Genomic DNA, 1012 nt, shown 5'->3' with positions numbered 1-1012 from the left:
GTCGAAAAGATGGCGCCTCCAACTGTCCCGCTACTTCCCGACAAGAGAAATGGAACAAACAGTCACGGCTCCCCGGCCAGAACTAAAAAAACAAGTGAGTAATCGACATCAACACTGCAGCTGTTGAGACAAAACCAAATGTCCCATCTCTCGTTCCGTCTTGGCGATTATAGCTGCGACAAACACAGACAAGAAGCCCCTGTTGAATGGAATTGCGTCGCCTTCACACTTGGTTGCGACCATCAGCACCAACCCTGCCAGCAAACCAAGTAAGTGTCACTCTTATAGTGTCACATTCTTATTTCATCTGCAATTAACCTCTATTGATTCCCCGCTGATATTTCTACCGTTCAGTTGTGGAGGGATTTTTGAAGACAGATGACAGGATGCGTTTAGCCAAAGAGAGACGGGAGGAGAGGGACAGAAGCCTTGGTAAGAAAGCTTTCTGTTTTCAAGCACAGGTCACATCATCTAATCGTTTCTGTATTTTTCAGTCTCTCTGAAATGGCTTTCGGATTCCTATTCTGACATTTGCCCCTCACTGCCTAATTGCTTTGCCAGTAGGACATTTAGTCTGAGCGCCCTGGCTCGCTGACATGATGAGCTATGTCAGACTTCCGCATCTCGTGTAGCCCACAGAAACGGGTCTCCGCAGATAGCGCTGCATCTTGATTCCCTCAGAAATTCTGGGTTAATACTGAATTGAAATAACTGTGAAATTAATGAAAGACTACGATGTTGGAATGGAAGGTCGCCCTTTCACTCTTTATCGTTATTTTTTGACACGACACATTGGGCTTCACCTCTTTCAGCGGCACGGGAGCAGCTGATCCGGGAGAAGGAGCGACGATCTCAGCTGCAGTACGAGCGCACGGTGGAGGAGCGCTGGAAGCGGCTGGAGGAGCAGAAGCACAAGGAGGAGCTGCGCCGGGCTGCGGTGGAGGAGAAGCGAAGACTGCAGCTGGAGGAGGAGAGGGTCAGCTGAATACAGAGCATCCTAAGAAAAAAAAAA

At 48.7% G+C, this 1012-nt stretch overlaps 1 protein-coding gene across 1 annotated transcript; it reads left to right on the top strand.

Annotated features, from left to right (window-relative positions):
* Positions 1-6: 6 nt before the first annotated feature.
* Positions 7-1005, top strand: LOC109509323 (MAP7 domain-containing protein 2-like). Its single transcript, XM_019859187.1, has 4 exons — positions 7-94; positions 174-269; positions 355-432; positions 813-1005. Exons 1-4 carry the CDS (start codon positions 10-12, stop codon positions 983-985), a joined length of 432 nt encoding a protein of 143 aa, XP_019714746.1. The 5' UTR covers positions 7-9; the 3' UTR covers positions 986-1005.
* The last annotated feature ends 7 nt before the right edge of the window (positions 1006-1012 follow it).

This window comes from Hippocampus comes, unplaced genomic scaffold (genome assembly GCF_001891065.2).
Source record: "Hippocampus comes isolate QL1 unplaced genomic scaffold, H_comes_QL1_v1.1 C16854218, whole genome shotgun sequence".
Lineage (NCBI taxonomy): Eukaryota > Metazoa > Chordata > Actinopteri > Syngnathiformes > Syngnathidae > Hippocampus > Hippocampus comes.
Note: the sequence above shows the minus strand (reverse complement) of the source record. Positions and strands in the feature narration are given on the sequence as shown.

What these genes read in the sequence shown, in the direction of transcription:
- LOC109509323 (XM_019859187.1), top strand. Translation starts at nt 10, where the DNA reads ATGGCGCCTCCAACTGTCCCGCTACTTCCCGACAAGAGAAATGGAACA. An exon ending in CAACCCTGCCAGCAAACCAA is followed by an intron (nt 270 to 354) that starts GTAAGTGTCACT and finishes TCTACCGTTCAG; the next exon opens with TTGTGGAGGGATTTTTGAAG. An exon ending in GGAGAGGGACAGAAGCCTTG is followed by an intron (nt 433 to 812) that starts GTAAGAAAGCTT and finishes CACCTCTTTCAG; the next exon opens with CGGCACGGGAGCAGCTGATC.